The sequence below is a fragment of the Ostrea edulis genome, chromosome 7 (assembly GCF_947568905.1).
Source record: "Ostrea edulis chromosome 7, xbOstEdul1.1, whole genome shotgun sequence".
In the NCBI taxonomy this organism is placed as follows: Eukaryota; Metazoa; Mollusca; class Bivalvia; order Ostreida; family Ostreidae; genus Ostrea; species Ostrea edulis.
The window spans coordinates 30,473,528-30,494,442 of NC_079170.1; the positions used below are offsets into that span (position 1 = coordinate 30,473,528).

At 35.5% G+C, this 20,915-nt stretch overlaps 3 protein-coding genes across 3 annotated transcripts in view; 2 read left to right on the top strand and 1 right to left on the bottom strand.

Moving 5' to 3' along the window:
• Positions 1 to 20,915, bottom strand: part of LOC125654652 (uncharacterized) — a 534,947-nt gene that overhangs the window by 253,326 nt on the left and 260,706 nt on the right. The window lies entirely within an intron of this gene.
• Positions 1 to 20,915, top strand: part of LOC125654656 (GTPase IMAP family member 7-like) — a 662,712-nt gene that overhangs the window by 119,394 nt on the left and 522,403 nt on the right. The window lies entirely within an intron of this gene.
• Positions 1 to 20,915, top strand: part of LOC130048001 (uncharacterized) — a 205,733-nt gene that overhangs the window by 40,463 nt on the left and 144,355 nt on the right. The window contains exon 8 of the mRNA XM_056143963.1: positions 44 to 234. Coding sequence (XP_055999938.1) covers positions 44 to 234 — 191 coding nt within the window. The remainder of the gene's footprint in view (positions 1 to 43; positions 235 to 20,915) is intronic.

Sequence of the window (20,915 nt, forward strand, 5' to 3'; positions counted from 1 at the left end):
AATAATGACTGGTTGTTTTAATTCTTAACTTCTCCTTTTACAGTAAATATCATATGACAGAAGAATCATTGGAATCCTTTTTGGAGAAACTAGGATTGGCGGATACAATAGATACGTTTAAGAAAGAAGGTATTGATCTGGATTTACTGCAAACCATGACGGCAGAAGAATTGACAGAAACCGGCCTCTCTTTTGGAAAACGAAGAAAGATATTAGACGCATTAAGAACCAAAGGTAGGTCTGTCTATGTTGCATTGCCCCTATGTGTCTGTATTTCATTCTTTCTTCCAGTACTTTTTCATGTAGTAAAATCTTGAATCCTTAATTGTGAACTCTAAATGTTAAACTTTTCCTCTTTTCTAACTACACAGTCCTCGTGATTAAAGATATAACAAAGTATAAGTCCATTTGTAATGCATACTTGAGAATTAGGGTTCATTTATCTCACTCATGTACGGCGAGTCCATAACAGAAATCTCAAATAAAACTAACATCATATTGGATATTTGCGTGAAGACTGACGTTTTGTTTATTAATAATAATAACTTTCATTCATATGTCGATTCGATAGATCCATGTGAGCTCAAAATTAAGGACATCATTGTTTGAGATTAAAAAGAAGTACTTCATTTATGCAATTTGTCCCTTCCTTGATTAAATATACAGCTTTTAGAGGATTCATTGAACAATTTCAGGAACAAAATATGATTCAAGCCAAAAATATCAACTAGTTATATTTGATAAGTTTTGTAGTATCACGTTTTCTCCTGATTTACTTATGCATAAACAGTTTTACTATCAAGGCATACGGATAAAAATTAGAATTTTATCAAGTCATATTAGATATTATGACCTTAGGTCCTCAGTGCCAACTTGCTTGTCGTCAGAGGCGACTAAATGGGGCAGTCCTCCGGATGAGACCGCAGACACCGAGGTCCCTTGTCGCAACAGGTGTGGCACCATAAATATCCCTCCTTGCTCAATGGTCATTAGCTGTAATACTGTAGCCCTCTCCGATTTTTTTTTTGGGGGGGGGGGGGGGCTACAAGTCCTTAGGATCTCTGTAATGGTGCAAATGCGGGAGTGATTCACTCTCGCAACATTTTTTATCATTCTAAACATTTGCTGACTTTCTTTACGTAAATGAAATAATATTCTATGTTTCTTAGACAATATGTAAATTTAAAGCTCGCAACTTACGATTTTTTTTGTGAGGCTCTATTCTACCGTTTTCAACAATTGCGATAAATTCCAATTTCTCGATTCATATTTATGCACCATATTTGATGTACTGGAGTTTCAACTTCCGATTGTCAAGTGATTTACATATGCCATATAAGGTAGTATTTGCATCAATGGACAAGTACGGGATCGAAAGCTATTTCGTCGGTATTAAAAAGGTTCAGATTTAATATCAAGTTAAAAAACGAACAGCAAAGTGTAAATTATTTCTGCAACCATGTTTTTCCTTTCTTTGTCGGAATGGCTCAAGCAACTACATTTTCGCGCAGATTGTCAATGTTTAGGCTTTTCAGTAGATCCACCTACGAGATCTCGCGATAACAAGCATGGCGGAGCAAACGAAAAATGTTGTATGCTGTACATGGTGTTTAATGAAAAACACCTTTATCAAACATGTCAAAGCTCTAAGTTGGTACTCCCTTTGGTATAAATAGCATTTGCGACTAATATATGGATCTTATTATCGGTTATTCATAAAATTATTTTGCACCATTACGGAGATCCTATGGAATTGTAGCCCTATCCCGAAAACGTCAGATCTAAACAAATCGGATAGGGCTACGTTATTGCAGCTAAATGGCTATGATTGCCGAACATAGGCCTAAGCTTTGAAGCCCATCGCAGACAGTTGTGACGTCTCCATATGAGTGAAATATTCTCGAGAGGGACGTAAAACAATATTCAATCAATCAACAGCAAGGGTATAGCAATGCACTATCTGTATCCTATATCTTCAATTTCGTGGCGGGTCCTGTTTCGTCAGAAATTCCGAGTTTCATCAGCCCGAAACTGTCTAAAATACGTTAGTTAAAATGACACAAAACGAATTTGTTTTTATATCGACAAAATCCATGCCGTAATGTAGATGTTCCTTAGTTAGACCAAACTCACAATATTCTAAAACATAATAGAGAAGAACCCTCTTTTATTCTTACGTAATCATATAAGTCGCGTGACATGATATTTCTACATTTCAAAATCATGCGATAAATCGCTTCGGTGCATGTAAAAAGTGTGATAGCATCGAAATATAAAGTAAGAATGGTAAAACATGAGCATCACTGAAGATACATTATTTGTCGAAATGCGCATCTGGTGCATCAAAATTGGCACCGTATAAGTTTTACATAGTCATGTTTATTTAGAAAAATGCTTGTAAATGTCCAAAAAATGTCCTAGCTCGTTGGTATTTGACCCGAAATATCGGACCTTGTCAACTTTAAGGATACTATTCATCAACACGATTGATTGTAACAATATCAAAATAAACCTTACTTCCTCTTGAAAGCAAGATTCACAGGGATTACATGTTTCTTATGGTCCTGCGCCAAACCGTTTTTACAAACAACAAACTGTCAAGGCTATATTCCAAATGCCGATACCCAATAGTTGCGAGTTCAAGGTCAAAACATAAAATTGAAATTACTGTAGCGCATACTATATATATATTTGTATATACTTTTACAGTATTGAAGGTAAGCAATAAATGATCGTTTGAGAAACATTTGTCACGCGGATTTACACATAGACCGCTTACCACTTGACAGTGGTCGTACATAACGAAAAATATTGTGAAATTTCCCCCACGATACATCTATTCAAATATGTACGTCATGACGTACTCTTTCCTAGTGACATCACAAAGTATCACTTGCATGGAGGTGCATTATGAGTTATTTTCCTGTTGTTGCAAACCTTACCTTAAGCTACTCATATAATCTCTCTTATGACAGATCTAATGATAATTTTGTGAAACCCAGTTGTCTTCTTTGCACGCTTTAAAAAAAAGCAGACTCTTCTCAGTTTCTATTGACAGAATTGCTTTTAATTTTGATTATCCATTACGGAACTGTACAAAAATCAAACTGTCGTAACAATGACTCCCCAAATAGTTTTGTATACTTACATATCATTAAATACATCATTAAAAGCGATCAAAGATAGTAAGCATTGGTGAATTTGAGCAATGCTAGAAAATCAGATCATAATTATAACATATGTAACTTAGTCGACGCCATTTGTTCTCTTCACAATGTTTTGATTGAAGTGTCTTTATAAGTATAATACTTCTGCTTATTTGTGTTAGATGATTTCATTTGCTTCAATATTCTGTTAAATATTGTTTTTCTTGATGTATAATTCATGTATACATATCCATGGAGACATCCTGTAGGAATTTCGTTTTTGTTTCAGGTTGCAGTCCTGCCTTAAGAGGTGATAGTTCAGCACAAAGAAGTAATTTTATATTCTGATTATTACATGTATGATAACCAGCAGGTGTGCTATCGAAGGATTCCTAAGAAGAGTCCTAAGTTATGATTTCAGATGTGTCTTAGGACAAGTCTTAGGATGGTTCTTTTAGAATTATTCTAACTAGGATAGACTTTGGAAGTATTTAGGATAATTCTTACAGTAAGAAATGTAACATTGCAGACCAATCAACGATACTTTTAGTCAATTAGAAGGTAAACTGTTTTAATGACTTGTGAAATTGTTGCACGACATACAAGCTACACACACACACACACACACACACACACACACACACACACACACACACACACACACACACATATATATATATATATATATATATATATATATATATATATATTCAATAAATTATTTTTTCTTGGTATCGGGGTAGAATAAAGTCAAAAATTAAAATCCAATGCTCAAATTTTTTATCTACAACGCTTTCGCCCTGCGTGCTCGTCAGTAGATTTTTAAACAATGCAAACAAGTTCCATGACGTTATGTTGGCAACGTTATCATAATACAGTCATGATTATGACGTCAGAACATTATACAATGTTAATGTTAGGCACTTCACACACACACGCATATATACACACATACCGGAGAGAGGCCTGAAGAATGAATTCACTACCACTGCAATCTTAGAATTTACACTACTGCAGAGCTAAAAAAAATATTGTCTATAATTTGAAAATATCTCCCTATCCCTTTTAAGTTTGTTACGTGTAGATATAGAAATGTATAGAAAATGAGCTAGATCATTCAGCCTGATCAGTTGTATTATTTACACACACACACACACACACACACACACACACACACACACACACACACACACACACACACACACATATATATATATATATATATATATATATATTAAAAGAAATCGAATAAACAGTACACAAAGTTAAAAATTTAACGCAAGCGCTTTCATTTTATAATCCTGAGGATTATAAAATGAAAGCGCTTGCGTTAAATTTTTAACTTTGTGTACTGTTTATTCGATTTCTTTTAATATTTTATACCGGACACTGTGATTTTTTTTAAAAACACAATTTGGATATATATATATATATACATATATACAGTATAATCTGTCTTAACCGGCTATGTGTGGTTCCAAAGAAATTGGCCGGTTTGCACAGAGTCCGGGGTGCAGAATGTTGACAAGAATGAGAATTGCTTCCCTTGTATTCACTATCTATGCATACGTGTGTAATGATTGCTAACGTTTTAATATATAACAAAAGAATTCAAAATGTAAAAATATAAATGTCAGTGTTTTATTGTCGTGCTCATTTGAAAAAGTTTCAATTTTTATTAAACAGTTTAAAATCTGGGAATCGGACATGGCGAGTTGTGTTAACTGCATATCATCACTGTCTGACTCGCCGAAGAGCTCCGAGAAGTCCACGAGGGGAAACCCTGCTTTTGGAAAACATAACGGGATTCTTACCGCTTTTGTTTCATTCCAAGAATGTATCGAATTCATCGATTAATTGAACTTTTTTAATGTCAGTTCTCGCCTCTGTCGTTAGGGGGAGGGCGTCATTACCTCGTGCGTGGTGCTGTCATAATTGAGAAGTGCACCCCCTAAAAATCAGGCTTTATTCTAAACTGATCGCGACTCATCGCCAATTGCACTCTTTTACTTACCTGTGGCTTCCCTTGAGACACCCTTTGTGTACACCGCGTGCGATCGACCGAATACCGACAGGTTGGTCATCGTGGGGTGGCTGGTTTAAATGCGATAGTTAGAGCTAATTACGAGCAGTTGGGGCCTCGTGTACACCGAATACAATTGAACGTAACAATTAGGGTGGTGTATCATCGAGGGGCCGGTTTACAAAGGATAATTTAAGTTAATTAATAACAGTTGGGACTGTGTAAGCCAGCCGATATACAGAGTACGCAGTATCTGGAGTACAGGGAATTACTAATAAAGGATTTGTTAAAGAAATGTTAGGGACTATATTTTGTGGCCGGAATTGACAGAGCGCCGGAGTACTCAGAGGCCGGTTTGGACAAATTATACTGTATATATATATATATATATATATATATATATATAGGTAAAAAATAAAAATGAAACACGAAGACGTTTAGTAAAGCTTTAGCGCTTTCATTTCAAATCTTCAGAAGCTTCTGAAGATTTGAAATGAAAGCGCTAAAACTTTACTAAACGTCTTCGTGTTTCATTTTTATTTTTTACCTATACTTTTACCGATCATTGCGAAAAGTAACTATTATCTCTCTCTCTCTCTCTCTCTCTCTCTCTCTCTCTCTCTCTCTCTCTCTCTCTCTATCTCTCTCTATATATATATATATATATATTCATTGTTGGAATATATTGAATATATTGAATAATGTTTAAATTCACTATCGAATTTTTTTTTTACCCATATGTAATTATTGGTGGATGGTGATTTGGATATTAACATTAATACAATTTATTGTTCAAACAGTGTTTGGAAAATGAGAACTTTCATAGATATATGTCTTTTAAAATTAAATTCTGTTGCATATTCATTTAGGTTTAGAAATTCCGACTAAGCAAGCAATTTATAACATCATTAATAATAATCCCATGAGCTTTGTCTAGAAATATTGTGAATGTCTGATACGATCTCTTGAAACTTTCACTAGCATGAAAGCGTAGAGTTGCCATTATTTGGAAAGACAATGGAAGTGAACTGACCTCATTGTTGGCAGGTGAAGGTTTTCGTTAACCCCCCCCCCCCCCCCCACATATATTACATATAATTGGCAGCTTTAGTCGGTGTTTACTCATGATGTTCTTGTCATCTGAGTAGAAAGTCATAATCTCTTCACATTAGGACATATTCGATGCCTTCACTTAACTTAAGCCTTTGCTCCGCGCTTACGGCCTTTGAGCAGGGAGAATCGTTATCGTGCCACACCTGCTGTAACACCGAGTCTTGGTTTTTGCAATCTCATCCGAAGGACCGCAGTATTCAATCGTCTCTTACGACAAACAAGGGGTACCAAGGATACATTTTAACCTGTATCCCCATGGGACTCTTCACTTTATTATAAGATACATCTTTAGTTTATTTTACGACATGTGTTAGTTCTAACATGGCTTCGATAGCCATGGCTACAGATCTTAAAATTGTTATAAGTTTATCATTACCATTGCAGAAAAGGTGAAAACAATAGTTCGGGAATTTGAAGAAATGTGTGGCAGAGAAGTTCCATCGCCTGTTCCATCCAAATCAGATGTTAAAACCAAAAAACAAGGTTAATTATTGAATTAAATTCCGTAATAAAAAAAGGCATATCATTTTTCCTATCAGTAAGAAGAGTACCAAATCTTTGAATGTTGATATCAGCGATTATTTACCCAAGATGTAAAAATGTCCAAATGTTAATCAATTAGCCAGCTTTGAAATCAACAAATACATGTTTATTGCACCAGTCCAATTTCAAAAACTCTTTAAGTTAACTTTGATTAATTTCAAATTAAGGCAAAATAGTTGGCCCTAGTTTGTCTTATCGTGGTATAAAACAATCTGAAAAAGCATATATACATGGATATAATCCTGAAGAATTGATGAAACTAGTTGAGTGTACTCAATCGTCTTTGTGATTTTTTTTTCTAAATTATATAATGTCCGCATTTCTATGAAGCGTTTAATGCTGGTTTGTATCGTTGAATAAACAACTGTTCTTTATTTTCACGCTGTTTCCGTAGTGTCTCTCAGGAATTTGTAAAAGGGACAAAATGGTAAAGTTCAGTCCACGATTTTTGGCAGTTTTCATTTATATTTGTTTCCTGATTTGAGTACATTGGTATTCTGGTTCCCTTATTTGTTGACGGTGTACAGTTATTCTATGTTGTAGCGTGTCACCTGTCGCCGATGTAATTTTCTCCACAACCAGCGCAAGTTATTAGATACAAGATGTTGGAAGAGGTGCATGTTATGGATGATTTCACTGTAAATTGATTTCCGTTTTTGAAATAAAAGTTGGTTCCAGGTGTTAAAGATTGGCACGTGTTGCACCTTGGTTTATCGAATTTGATTGATTGGGGTTCTACGCCGTTTTGTCAATATTTCAGCCATTTTACGGCGGTCTCAGATCAAATTTGCTAACGGTGGGGATTATATTGTTACTACTGGAAAAACATGTTCTGGTTATATTTGAATTTAGAGAAGGGCTTCATTTTTTTAAAAAATGATGATTCAAATTTTTTTTTTGATGACTGGGTGTTTTTCCAAGATAGGTAGGTTGTTCTTAATAACCTGAAAAACTTCCGGATTCTTTGGATTATGCGTTGAAACGTATGGGAGGTCATTATGACATGGTTTAAAGTTTACTTTCAGAAGATCCTTTCTTTCTTGGAATCTGGCTTTGTTTATTCCGTTTTTGATTAATTGTTCTGGGTAACGTCTTTGTAGAGGTGCAGTTTGTAATTCCGCCTAGCGTCTATTGAGGATTTCAGTATCAGAAATAATGATAAAACAATCGTCCAAGAAACGTTTCCACTACTCTCTTACAAATATTCAAATTTTTGTCCAAATTTTTCCTGAATTGTAGAAAATAATTTTTCTTCCAAAAATCCTAGAACTAGTGTTGCTTCAGTTGGGGCAACTTTGGTTCCCACTGCAGTGCCCAGCTTCTGTTTGTAAATAGTTTCATTGAATTGCATGAAATCGTTTTCCAAGATTAATTTTAAACCTAATATCATGATTTTTTCAAAATTCTCTCCAGTAAAAGATTAGGGAATCGGTCTATACAATATTCTATGGCGGCTAATTCTAGCTCATGAGGAATATTAGAATAAAGGTTTGTGACATCAAATGACACTAAAAGAGATTCTGAATTAATTTCTTCTGGAAGGGATTTAAGAAATCTACAGTTTCTCTAACATAACACTGAACTTTTGCAATGTAAGGTTTCAGAAGTAAATCCAAGAGATAACTACATGTAATCTTGTGAGTTTTGCAGGTTGGTCCTGCGACTATAGGTATGATTTCTAGATCTTCTTGGCATTTAATACTTATATACGTGGATTTAGAATTTTTGCATTTGTCTTTTATGATTTTGCTTTTATGTATTTTGGTAGGCCATAAAAGTTACTGGTTTTAGCATTAAAACATAGATTGTATGATCTTTCCTTGGCAGTAGCTTTATTTCCGTGTTCAGTGATAATTTCTGAAGTTTTTTCAAGACTTCGTAACAGTCATACTCTTGCTGTTTCTCGTAGTAAGTACAAATCTCCAACACAACAAGACACAATGATCCAAAATATTCACGTTCCATAATAACTATGTGTAGCACCCCCTTTATTCGCTTCTTTTACAATGATGTTTTTATCCTTTTTTATTTTTCATGGCATTCCATTCCAATTTCCTTTACATTATTTCTTATTCAATTTTCGTTAAGTTGCTCTATTGGGAAATTTTTTATTGTGTTGATGAAATTATCCAAGTTTAGGTTTCTACCTTTAGAAGGCATAAAATTACTAATGTTCGCCACAATAGAGCCGCCGTCGTGATAATCTAGGAAAAATTCAGCTAACCGTAATTTCTATAAAACGCGTCAGTGTCATTTCATATTTCTTCTATATTTTTTGCGTGGTGTTGGAGTGAATTTCAATCCCTTTTCAAGCATCATAATTTTAATGTCCGTTATTGATCTTTTTGATAACTTAATGATTTTAGATTCGGGTATTTCTGTTCTTTGGTTTTTTGTTATCCTGTTTGGTTGGATGCAAGGTGAAGATAACGAACAGTGATCAATCTCATAACTCCTACAAGCAATACAAAACAGATAGTTGGGCAAACACGGACCCCTGGACACACCAGAGGTGGGATCAGGTGCCTAAGAGGTATAAGCATCCCCTGTTGACCGGTCACACCCGCCGTGAGCCCTATATCCTGATCAGGTAAACGGAGTTATCCGCAGTCAAAATCAGTGTGCAAAGAACGGCTTAACAATCGGTATGAAACACGTCAGACAGCATTTGACCCAAAGCGAGGTTGTATTGCCGAACTAGATCGTTATAACGACCATAGAATTTGCGAAATGCTGACTTCAATCGAGACTGTTGAAATCCCTGTACCATCAACTTGTTTGTCAGTAGCTTACCTCGATTTAAAAACTGACTATACCCAGAACAAGCTATTGTATATCGAATCAGTTGAGATATATAAACACCATATGCAGGTGATAATGGAATATTGCTACATAAATGTGGGAAGTTGACGATGGAGAAGCTGAAATCATCCCGTTTGTCATAGAGTTGAGTTGTTAGTTTGCCGTTAATGTCTACTTTCAATAAAATATCTATGTATGAAGCAGAAGTGTACGACTCTGCGGTGTCCTTTATTTCGAGCTAACAGGGATATATCAAATCGACATATGAATGAAAGCTATCATTGTTAATAGACAAAACGTCATCGATATATCTAAAAGTCGAATAGAAGGTCACAGCGAGATTTTTTCTTCTCACGTAGAAGTTTTTGAATAAATTCTGCTTCATATGAATATAAAAACAGGTCAGCTAACAAAGGAGCACAATTCGTGCCCATGGGAATTCCAACAGACTGTTGGAAAACCTGATCACCAAAGACCACGGAGATATTGTCAATGAGGAACTCTAGCATATTTTTTATTTCAACTTCAGAGTACTTGTGCGTGGAATCAGAGTGGTGTTTAACAAAGTAAGTTTTTGAATGACTGATCACTAGATATGAATATTTCCGTTTTCCGTTTTTGTTGAAGAAGCAACTGTCTATGATGTCAAAAAGTCTAGTCTTTAATTTATCGTGAGGAATGGTCGTGTATAGTGTTGAAAAGTCATAGGTTTTAATGCTATTGATTTGGGAAAAATTCTGTGATTTCAAGTTTACTAAAAGTTCTTTAGAATTTTTTAGAATCCACATTTGATTAACACCACTTCTGGCATCTGAGGCCATATCCTAAGAAGAGTTTCTAGGTGCTGTGGTGTTTCCTCGTTGTGTTCTGTATCTTGTGTATTGTCTCTCTTGATAAGGAATTTGCAGGCGGTCTCGGCTCCTTTTGTCGTTTTTCTAGGACTGATGTGTGACGGGAAACGATTTCATATTGCTGAAGTTTGTTAATTGTTTGGTTCCATTTTCCTATTGTTGCTATGTTGAAAGGATCCTATTTTTTTAAAAGGACCTTTATCTTTATGATCCTGCATAAATTGTTTAATATTTTTGGAACCAAGTTTCTGATTTTCATCATTTCTGTATTGACTTTTGTTCTTCACAAAGACATTCATCATTCCATTTTTTTTTTCATAAGAATTTTAAAGTGGATATGGGGATTCTATTTTTAAAGAATGTTTGGATTTTGATGTCAATATACTGGTGTTTGTCCTCGTTGTGTTTTCTAGCAGGCCGCGTTCAGTTTTGAAATTTTCTAACACTAACCTTTCTCTTCTTACGCATTGCTTTTCTGGCCCTCCTCTGATCTCCGGAATCTATAGTCTTCGTGGCATAACATGTGGTCCAAAAAGGAGCCACATATTTTATAAATATATAGGGGGGGGAGTATATAGGAATAAATCTGTCTGTCAGTCTGTCCGTCCGTCTGTCCGTATGTGCAGATTCGTGTCCGGGCCATAACTTATTTGTTCTTTGACATAGGCATGCCATATTTGGCACACATGTAGATCACCATGAGATGATGTGTCGAGTACCTTCATGACCTCTATATGACCTTGACCCTTAACATCAATGTCAAAATTAAAGGTGTTTTGCAATGGATTCGTGTCCGGGCCATAACTTTTTTGTTCTTTGACATAGGCATACCATATTTGACATATGAGTGTATTACGATGAGACGATCTGTCGTATTTCTTCATGACCTCCATATGGCCTTGACCTCAAGGTTAAAATTAAAGGTTTTTACAATGGATTTGTGTCAAGGCCATTACTTCTTTGTTCTTTGACATAGGCATGCCATATTTGACACATGAATGTATCACCATGAGACGATGTGCCGAATACCTTCATGACCTCTATACGACCTTGAACTTTGACCTCAAGGTCAAAATTGATTACAGGATTTTGACATAGTCATAGTATAAGACATGGGTGTATCACCATGAGGCTATGTGTCACGTACATTCATGACCTTTTTATGACCTTGACCTTTGATCTCAAGGTCAAAATTATAGGTTTATACCATGGATTTGTGTTCGGACTATATCTTCCATTTTCTTCTACAAAGGCCTACCATATTTTTACACTCAGGAAAGAAGTAATTTATACCTATGAACAACACCCTTTGGGAGATTGTGGTAAGCGGAGGTTTTTTTAGTGAGCATTGCTCACAGTACCTCTTGTTAAAACAAATTTCAGTAGGCGACTCTTCAAAATTTCAATTGCTGGTTCCAGAATTGGATGTGCCGTAGTTTTTCAGACAATATCCTGGTTTGATCGGGATCGGTTTCAGAATTTTCTCCAGAGGGTATCATGGTAGGATTAGCATCTGCGTGATTTTCAGCGGATGTTAATGTAATATCTTCTTGGTCCCGCTGATGAATATATTTCCCTCGTGTGAACGATTGTATTATATCCTTAATACCTGTTACATTACTTATATGAATGTTCTTTAAATCACCATGTTGGTTTTCACTAACTTCAAGTTTTTTGTTTGATATCCCGCAGATCATTGGTTACATGTAGTACATCCAGTCTCTCTGTAACTATCACACGTTTATCCTTACTAGATTTGATAAAATTCTCACCCTCTCTGTAACTAGTACGTTTTTTGTCTTGTGTAGTGGTAAATAATCCAAATATAAGTAAATATTCACAGAAATAAAAGTATAATAAAGCAAAATAAGAACACCGAAAATGAGTAAACCGGTTTCATTTTCAATCTTCAAGAGTTATGACAATATTGCTTAGTTACACAGTGATTAGAGCGTTCATACAGCATGCGGAAGGTCAGGGTTCGAATCCCGGCCGCGACAGACCTAAGTCGTTAAAACAGGTAGAGACAGTTCCGTTGCCAAACGTTTGGCATCAGGTGTGAATGTCACGGGTCCTCGGAGATGACCTTTAAAACGTATGTCCCGTGTCACAGTAGGTGTGACACGTTAAAGAACACTTACTGCCTAATGGCCGTAAGCGCCGACAATAAGCATAAAATTGATGCCCTTCACCTGTCTTAGTGACGTCTCCATATGAGTGAAAAATTCTCGAGAGAGACGTTAAGCAAGATAAAATCAATCATTATAGATTTAAATATTTAACGTTATTACTATTGTACATATTGTATGTTTTATATCTTGCACATATCAAACATAGGCTGTATGTTTTCCCTGTAATACTTCATAACGTTCTTTCTTGACGTCACAATGATATTTGTTAAAGCGCAACTACAGTCTGTTGCTTTTGACCTAATAGTTAAATGTATCATGTATAGCTAAGCAATATTGTCATAACTTTCGAAGATTTAAAATGAAACCAGCTGAATTATTTTCGGCGTTCTAATTTTTTTTTCTGTTTTGTTTTTGGATTTTAATGGCTGACGCGTTAATAGAGTGCATTGGGTTGTAAGACAAAATAGTGATGTGCGACTTTCCATGTTTATTTTAAAGTTCCAACTGTGGCGAATAGATAATATAACTTATGAAAATTGCCAATACAACCTAGCATTGGATCGAATGCTGTCTGATGTGTTTCATACCGATTTTAGGTCGTTCCTGTTACACTGATTTTGACTACAGATAACTCCGACTACCCGATGAAGACATAGGGCTAACGATGGGTGTGACTGGTCGACAGGGGATGGTTTCTCCTCTTGGGCATCTGATCCCACCTCTGGAATATCCAGGGGTCCGTGTTTGGCCAACTCTCTATTTTATATTGCTTGTAAGAGGTATGAAATTGATTTCATACAGCATTTGACCCAACTGAAAGATTGTATTGGTAAACTAGATCGTTATAACGACCATAGTATTTGCGAAATGGTGACTTAAAGCGAGATTGTTTGAACCCCTGCACCATCAACTTGTTTGTCAGTAGGCTACTTCGATTTAAAAAAAAACCCGGACCATATGCAGAACAAGCTCTTTCACATCGAATCAGTTGAGATATATTAACATCATATGCAGTTGATAATGGAATATTGCTATATAAAAATGGGAGGTTGACGATCGAGAAGCTGAAATCATCTCGTTTGTCATATAGTTGAATAGTTAGTTTGCCATTAATATCTATTTTCAATAAAATGTCTAAGAATGAAGCAGAAGTTGACAAGTCATGTCTTTGTATGTAAATACCTGCATTTGAATTTACCGAAATGCGCCGACTCGTTGACATGCCATAAGATATGTTGCTCGGTACGGTCTTCGTTGTCGACTGCTTCACACACGGTCTGTATGCCTTGATCTACCTTCAGTGACGCCAGATGCATCAATGTCTTTGTGACACTAATCGAAGGTAAATAAGATTTGAGGGTTGTTTACACCCTGTCGAATCTTGTCCTACACTACATAATATTTGGGATCCGTCATACCCCATGCACTTAGAAGGCTTGACAACCCAGCGCCCCTAGGGATCATCGATTTAAATAAAAAAAACGATAACCGAAATTGTATGAAAATTGAAACATTCAGCGGGGTTTTAAAATGATTGAAACTTTCAAAAAGAAATATTTCAGAGCATGTTTTGTTCCCTTTGTGAAGGAATGAGAAAACTGAGGAAATATTTATCAACTGATTTTTATTGAAATTTTGGAACCAACCTTATATTTTTAGCAGGATCCAATTCATTTCTGATAGGCACACTTTCAGATCTGTGTTGTGATTTGAATTTCCCTAACTTAAATTGTGCTTTTTTTTTCTATTTCTCTCTCAGCTTTTTCATGTCTAATTGCATTTTGTCTCTCTCAAATTCATATCTTTCTTCTTGTTCCTTTTCTCTTTCCGTCTCCGTTCCTTCATTTTCTTTTTCTCTCTCAAGAGCAGCTCTTTCATCTTCTTCTCTTTCATTTTCTGAAGTTACATTTTTTCTTCTATTCTTGATATTAGCTAACTGAAATTCAAAATACACCATTCTCGACTGTTCAACTGTTTCGGAAAATGATATGATTCAAAACTATTTTCGTCTACAAGTGCTTTAGCAACCCTAACTTAAATATCTTGTGTACGAATTGCAGATTTAATATCTAACCTAGAAAGTACAGCTAAATTAATCAACTCCTCCTTTTTTAAAGCACCAAACACTTGAACATTCGGCGAGTTAGGAAAATATGTGACCAAAAAACATGATAAATTCTGCTGTCTATGAAAATCAGTAAATAAAAAAAAAACCATGATATACAAATCTTATAAGATGCTATTTCTCATCCCGGACAAGCATCCTATTCTGTTATAGTGTAAAACTTACACGGTACCAATTTTGATGCACCAGATGCGCATTTCGACAAAATGTCTCTTCAGTGATGCTCAACTGAAATGTTTGAAATCCAAAATAACTATGAAGTTTTAGAGCTAAATATAGCCAAAATCAGCGTGCCAAAAAAGTGGAACCAAATTAGTCCAAGGATAAAAGCTATGCATGAGGGAGATAATCCTTAATTTTGAAATGAATTTCTAAATTTCATACCAGCAATTAAATATACATCCGTATTTTCAAGCTAGTAACGAAGTACTTAGCTACTGGGCTGTAGAGACCCTCGGGGACTAACAGTCCACCAGCAGAGGCCTCGACCCAGGGGTCATAATGTAAAACTTATACGGTACCAATTTTGATGCACCAGATGCGCATTTCGACAAATAATGTCTCTTCAGTGATGCTCAACTGAAATGTTTGAAATCCAAAATAACTATGACGTTTTAGAGCTAAATATAGCCAAAAACAGCGTGGCAAAAAAGTGGAGCCAAATTAGGCCAAGTATAAGAGTTATGCATAAGGGGGATAATCCTTAATTTTGAAATGAATTTCTAAATTTTATAACAGCAATTAAATATGCATCCGTATTTTCAAGCTAGTAACGAAGTACTTAGCTACTGGGCTGTAGAGACCCTCGGGGACTAACAGTCCACCAGCAGAGGCCTCGACCCAGGGGTCATAATGTAAAACTTATACGCTACCAATTTTGATGCACCAGATGCGCATTTCGACAAATAATGTCTCTTCAGTGATACACAACAGAATTTACTAACAAAGAAAAATTAGAAATTAACAAAATTTAGTTACAACTATTGACAGATTTTTTTAACAATAACTAGAACAATGTGCTAACTTAGGACAAGGGAACACTATCAATATCAAATGCTAAACTAAAACTGTTGTTATTTGGCTGTTAATTCAATCAAAATAATTTTGATAAATCCTCAGATATTTATCCAAGTAAATGTGGTTAATCACCAATTCTGAAAGTGCTTCTCTACCAGAGTTGAACATCGTAATATTCAAAGTGTATTTATAATAAAAGTGAAATCTCTGGAATATTCACGAAATATAGTTATGCAATTATTACGTCATCTTTCTACTGGGATATAAACATCGAACATCCCCTGAACAATCTACGTCACATATGTAAATCAAGTGCAAGTATTACACATCACTAGTGATCAAAGAAGTAAACTAATTAGAGACCAAACGTTTCATAGATCGGAACGAATTATCCATCCCTCTTAAAACGTAAGGATAATTCACTTTCACAAGTAAACAGTAATAGTAATTGGTAGTAGATGCCTGACATTGAATGTATTTTATAGCATAGAGGTACCAGAGTAGAGGAATGATTTATATATACTGCGATCTACACACAATGTCCATCTAATTCTTTTGTTTTGCATGTCATGTAGAATCTTTAAAGATTTATTAGATTTTCTATCACTGTGTTTTAGAATCAGTATACAAGTGAAATGCTATCTCTAGTTCTTGGATTACAGCTGACATGAATTAATAAATATAGTACAATTCTATATGTCCGCCATATTTCTTTGCTAATCCGCCATATTAGTTGGATATTCTATTGTTATATGTATCAGGGTTCGCATGGTATATAAGGGGACGATTTTTGGTACGCTTCACTTCACATCAGTGTCTTCGATTTACCTGTGCGGGTAGCTTCGACAGGTAACACGTACATCTCCGACACTAATTTATAGGACAACAAGAAGAAATTAAATCACGTTTTGAAACACCATGCAGTGCTCAAAATTACAATAAACATATCGTACAGTAGTAAATCATTCTAGAAGCTTTGGATAAATAAATATAGAATGCCTTTTCTTTACGTGAATGTGCGTACATTTGCAATAAATATGTTAAAACTATACAAAAACGCGGAGAAATATTTCGTCTATTATCTAGATCTATTGATGAAATGGAATAAGCAAAGGGTATAAAATCTATACCATTCACACTTACTTCAAGCAAAATGCAAATACATAAATGCTACTGTACGTATACAGAAGACATGGTCATGTATGCTCGCCATGAAAAAGCATCGAATGCGGATGACTATTTACCTGGGTCTACTCGTAATATCTGTAGAGGACCGAAGATGTACGTGACTTGTCGAAAATACTCAAAGTAGTAGTAAAACTCCCTTTATTAGCATAATCCATGAAACAAAACGGCACCCTGCATGTGTATTCCAACAGTAAACAACATTGTCCATTGTACAGACTGCGACACACTTAGGCGGTGCCGATCAGCTATCTTCAATCAGGGGAAGTATCAGAGTAGACTATTTACCCTGTATTGTGCATGAATCCTTATACCGTATGATTTACTTGTCAGAGTATTGCAGATTTATAAATCAGGGAATCATTTAGGTACATAAATTGTTTGTGTATAGATCATTTGCATATAAAACACTGCACGAGTGTATGGGATGAGAGAGAGAGAGAGAGAGAGAGGGGGGGGATTCAAACGATGATCTTGTAATAATCGCGCTCTTAATAAGACAAATGATATCGTTAATTCAATATAAGAGAACAGTAACTCAATATTGTTCTTATTGATTGATGATACAGATTTATTTGATTGATTTAAAGCACGCAATGATTAAGAATTAAACATATCTTTAAATAATGTTATTTTCAATTACTTCATTTTATGCTAATTCGCCGTTCAATAAATCTTATATATCTATGCCATTTTGCTTTATTACATTCTGCGTTGAACTCGACGCAAATTGTAATAATGCAAAATATAATAATTGAGTTTATCATATGCGTAGTTATCAAGCACATATAATTTTATTTTTTATTTAAACATATTTTATTGAGAAACTCAACAGGATTGGGCAACAGGCATATCCTATGTAGGCCCTCTCACAAATACAAAGGTCAAGTACAAAGGTACATAGAATCAAGGGGAGGGGACAAGAGTGTCTGTCCCCCACCTTTGATAACAATATCCATTTTTTTGGTTTCTTTCTTGTTTTTTTTTTTTATGTTTTCCGCCACACTCAACAATTTTTCAGTTATCTGGTGGCGCCCAGTTTTCGTTGGTGGAAGAGAGAAACCAGATACAATGTACTTGGGAAGAGACCACCAACCTTCCGAAAGTAAACTGGGAAACTTTCTCACTTACCGGGCTGCGAACCCGCGCCGACAGAAGTGAGAGGCCATTATTTTGTAATGCAAGTAAAAAATATATTGGGTGACAACCCCCCCCCCCCCAACTTGACCCCAGCTTGAAAGTTCTGCTATAATAGTAGAAGACACACACCACCACCAATTAAGAAATGAAGATATTATGAGGCACTAATAGTAGATGACTCTAACCACCCCACCCCACCCCCAGCGATAGAAGAAAATGAAGTCCAGGGGGAAATTATTGAGGCAGTCAAAGTAAAAGATTCTTTTAACCCTTCATCCCCACATTAGGACTTTGAATATCGGATGAAACATCTTGGTTTGTTTGGGGTTTTTGTTTTATTTTATTGCTGTTATCGTTCATCTTTTTAATTTTTATTTTGAATGGCAAGAAATTTTAAAGAATCCAATTTTCCATTTTTTTCTTCCTGTTGTATCCCCCCCCCCCCCATGAAAAATGACGATACGTGTCTGGTTATTACATGTACATTTTGCTTTTCAACACATGCATGCATACTAATTGTATGGTGTAGAATTGCATCCTTTACCAAGTTTTCCTTCATTTACACAGTGTAAGGAATGGTAAACCAAAATCACAAATGCATAAAGGCCAAGATAGTTTTAAGCGTAGGAACTTCATTCACGAATACATAAATACATGTATTCAGAACAACGGCATGCATGCATTACAGAACTATATCATATGTGTGTTTTAACGTTTTTGTAACATGCCATAATGATTATTTTCATTTGTAGATCTGGCGCAATGGATATATTCTGAAAATAGACATACCGGTGTACATCGAAATTTCGAATTCAAATGTATTCGATAAGATGTTAGTAAAATTCGTGTTGAGGTTTTATTTGATATGATACTGTAAAGCATTAGTAGGATATGCAAAAGGCAAGAGTATAAACATTTTCTAGTATCGATATCTATATGATCACGCAAAAACATTATATAATTTATATCCGGATTCATATGCCGATTTAGATATCTATAAAAAAAAAAGCTGCATAGTTTGGGGGAGGGGGTTCTAATGTGTCTTGTGAAATCAAAAGAAGGAACCCCACATTTGCATTCAAAGTAGATGTACCTCAAAATGAATTCATTTCTGCTCTGACTGAAAGCATGCAAGGTGAAGATAACGAACAGTGATCAATCTCATAACTGCTGCAAGCAATATAAAATAGATAGTTGGGCAAACACGGACCCCTGGACACACCAGAGGTGGGATCAGGTGCCTAGGAGGAGTAAGCATCCCCTGTTGACCGGTCACACCCGCCGTGAGCCCCATATCCTGATCAGGTAAACGGAGTTATCCGCAGTCAAAATCAGTGTACCAAGAACGGCTTAACAATCGGTATGAAACACGTCAGACAGCATTTGACCCAATGCGAGGTTGTATTGACGAACTAGATCGTTATAACGACCATAGAATTTGCGAAATGCTGACTTCAATCGAGACTGTTGAAATCCCTGTACCATCAACTTGTTTGTCAGTAGCTTACCTCGATTTAAAAACTGACTATACCCAGAACAAGCTCTTGCATATGGAATCAGTTGAGAGATATATAAACACCATATGCAGGTGATAATGGAATATTGCTACATAAATGTGGGAAGTTGACGATGGAGAAGCTGAAATCATCCCGTTTGTCATAGAGTTGAGTTGTTAGTTTGCCGTTAATGTCTACTTTCAATAAAATATCTATGTATGAAGCAGAAGTGGACGACTCTATGGTGTCCTTTATTTCGAGCTAACAGGGATATATCAAATCGACATATGAATGAAAGCTATCATTGTTAATAGACAAAACGTCATCGATAAATCTAAAAGTCGAATTGAAGGTCACAGCGAGAGATTTTTTCTTCTCATGATTCTAAATCCGGGAACGAATATTGCATACAAAATAATTAATAGAGGAACACATAAATTCGAGCTCCTTTGGAATTTAATGAAATGCAGGTATGCACCTTTCTTTCAACACGAATTGATATGTTGTTTCAGCCACGTATACAGGGGGTTGGGATGGGCAGGGAGGCTGGGCTGGTCTGTTCTCCCCACTTTTTTGACAATTTACTTTTTTCCGTTATTCTAGCATACAAAATCAGTAATTTCTACATGCAGATTAAACTGATATTTTTTTTTTTAAATTTGTAATGAATTCAATTATAAGCATCAACTCCTGTAAGTTTTTAATATATTGTCAATAACAAATTTTTAAATAGCTGGAAATTTTTAATGCTTGTAAGCTTACCATTATATCAGTGATCAATTTTTTTCCTTTTGTGAAATGGTATATTGTACATCGAAGTAGGACAGTCTCTCTCTCTCTCTCTCTCTCTCTCTCTCTCTCTCTCTCTCTCTCTCTCCTGTTCAATCAATGAATATGGACACACAGAGACCGTAAATAATTATGTGATTCCCAAAGAAACAATAAAACTATACTTTCGTATATACATTTACTTTTATATGTGTCTTTGTGTAATCAACTGTTTATTATGGATTGCAAATGTAATACCCGCATTTTTAAACAGATGTATATTTTCGATCATTATTCCCTTATTTGTATATCCGAATTTGTATATGATCATCGGTATATTTTGAATTGAGCACGCATTTTATCGAACCAGATGCTCAGTGTATATGATTAGATTCCCGATCCATAAACTGCAAAACCTCGACCAGACAACCATTCAATACAAGAAACTTTTTCGACTCTGACATCTCCCCTGATTGAAGACACCCTATTTGGCACGTGTGAAGTGTGTCGCAGTCTGTATAATGGAATAACAACGTGTTGTAAAGTTCTAACGAGATACAAATGGAGTTTATCA